This window comes from Lipotes vexillifer, unplaced genomic scaffold, assembly GCF_000442215.2.
Source record: "Lipotes vexillifer unplaced genomic scaffold, Lipotes_vexillifer_v1.1 scaffold835, whole genome shotgun sequence".
Lineage (NCBI taxonomy): Eukaryota > Metazoa > Chordata > Mammalia > Artiodactyla > Lipotidae > Lipotes > Lipotes vexillifer.
In genome coordinates this window covers 440,281-442,261 of record NW_006774135.1, presented here as the reverse complement: position 1 = coordinate 442,261, position 1,981 = coordinate 440,281, and the positions used below count along the sequence as shown (strand labels likewise).

At 69.6% G+C, this 1,981-nt stretch overlaps 1 protein-coding gene across 1 annotated transcript in view; it reads left to right on the top strand.

Annotated features, from left to right (window-relative positions):
* Positions 1-27: 27 nt before the first annotated feature.
* MXRA8 (matrix remodeling associated 8) overlaps positions 28-1,981 on the top strand; it is a 3,392-nt gene continuing 1,438 nt past the window's right edge. Inside the window, 5 exon segments of the mRNA XM_007448917.1 lie at positions 28-76; positions 1,103-1,126; positions 1,225-1,530; positions 1,618-1,719; positions 1,829-1,981. The exon segment at positions 1,829-1,981 is cut by the window's right edge and continues 2 nt beyond it. Of these exon segments, the coding sequence (XP_007448979.1) occupies positions 28-76; positions 1,103-1,126; positions 1,225-1,530; positions 1,618-1,719; positions 1,829-1,981 (634 nt within the window).

Below are 1,981 nucleotides of genomic sequence, written 5' to 3'. Positions count from 1 at the left end.
GCCTGCCAGGCGGGCCAGGCAGGCGCCATGGAGCTGTGGGCCCGGGTCCTGCTCTGGAAACTTGTGCTTCTGCAGAGTGAGTTCGGGTGTGGGGGCGGGGGCGGGGGGGCTGGAGCCGCCGGTGGGTCTGAGCTCGAGCCCAGGGTTGGGGGGGTGCCTCAGCTGGGAAGGGGTGGGTCTGGGGGCCTCAGAGGGAGCTGCTCACCACGAGAAGGCCCCCAGGAAGTGGAGGTGGTGAGGCCTCACGTCAGGTCCCACGGAACTTCCCCTCACTGGACGCTGGAGACAGGCCGGGCAGGGAGGGAGGCCAAGGCGGGGGCTCCTCCTGGGGTCCCTGGCGCCCCCCCACTTCTCTGGGACGCCCCTCAGGCCTGTGCTTCTCTGTTGTCAGGAGGGGAGTGGGTGGGGGACTGAGGGGGGCTCACAGGGTCTGCTCCCAGGCCCCAGAGCTCACCCCCCCACACACACCCCTGCCGGGCTGGCCTGCTGACCCGGCACATTCCTCCATGGCTGGGCACCCGGCCACATCTCTGGGGCAGGAATTTGGCATGTGGGGTGGCAGATGGTGGGGTCACTCCCCACTTCCAGCCTTCTCGTGCTTCAGACCTCTGCCCTTCGAGAAGGCCGAGGGGGCTCCTGGGTGGGGCGCCAGCCGTCTGAGGACCCTGGAGGGCGGGCTTGTGGGGCATGGCCCCCAGGCAGGTGCCACTCCGGATATGCACGTGCAGAAGCCCTGCAAAGCAGCCCGAGGTGTCAGGCGCTGGTGCTCTTGTGGCCTTGCTGCAGTGATGGTTAGGGTGGACACCATTCCTGAATGTGGCGCTTGGTGACAGGCACACATCCAGAGCTGGCCTGGCCCCACCACTCACACGCAGCCTGGGCAGATGGCCATGAGGATTAAGCGGGGGCCTGGGAGAGGTGGGGGGGGAGGAGACCCCCGCCTCTGCCCTCCTGGCTTCTCTGGATTTACCTCCACCTGTTAAGAGGGTGTCACTAGCACCCACCTCAGCAAGGACTACCGAAGGGGCCCAGGGACCCAAGTGGAGGCCGGTTCCGGTGGGTGACCCCTCCCCAGTATGACTCTTGCTTCCTCTCTTTCCAGGCTCTTCTGTCCTTCTGTCCTCAGGTTAGTGACCACCCTCCCCTGGGAACCCTTGCTAGCCCCATCCTGTACCTGTCCCCTTGGGTCTCACTCCTTCCGCGGTCACTTCCCCTCTCCACCAGGGCCAGCCGGGCCCGCAACCCCCGGCAGCTCCGTGGTGTCCGAGTCTGCAGTGAGTTGGGCAGCCGGCGCCCGGGCGGTGCTGCGCTGTCAGAGCCCGCGCATGGTGTGGACGCAAGACCGGCTGCACGACCGCCAGCGCGTGGTCCACTGGGACCTCAGCGGCGGTCCGGCCGGCGGCCCCGCGCGCCGACTCGTGGACATGTACTCGGCGGGCGAGCAGCGCGTGTACGAGCCGCGCGACAGCGGCCGCCTGCTGCTGACCCCCTCCGCCTTCCAGGACGGCAACTTCTCCCTGCTCATCCGCGGTATGGCCCGAGGGACAGAGAGGGGGCGGGGCTGCGGGGGCGCGGGTGAGGCCGCGGAGCTCATCTCTGGGTTCCCCCGGTGCGTAGCGGTGGAGGACACAGACGAGGGGCTGTACACCTGTAACCTGCACCACCATTACTGCCACCTCTACGAGAGCCTGGCCGTGCGCCTCGAGGTCACCGACGACCGTGAGTGTGCCCCCGCCCCCCCGCCTGTGCTCTCCCACCCCTTCCCCCCCCCGGGCCCCCTCCGGGCCCCCTCCCGGCCCGAGGTCCCTGACCGGCCTCGCTCCCCTAGCCCGGGCCGCCGGCGCGCACTGGGACGGCGAGAAGGAGGTGCTGGCGGTGGAGCGCGGCGCGCCCGCGTTGCTGACGTGCGTGAACCGCGCGCACGTGTGGACCGACCGGCACCTGGAGGAGGCGCAGCAGGTGGTGCACTGGGACCGGCAGC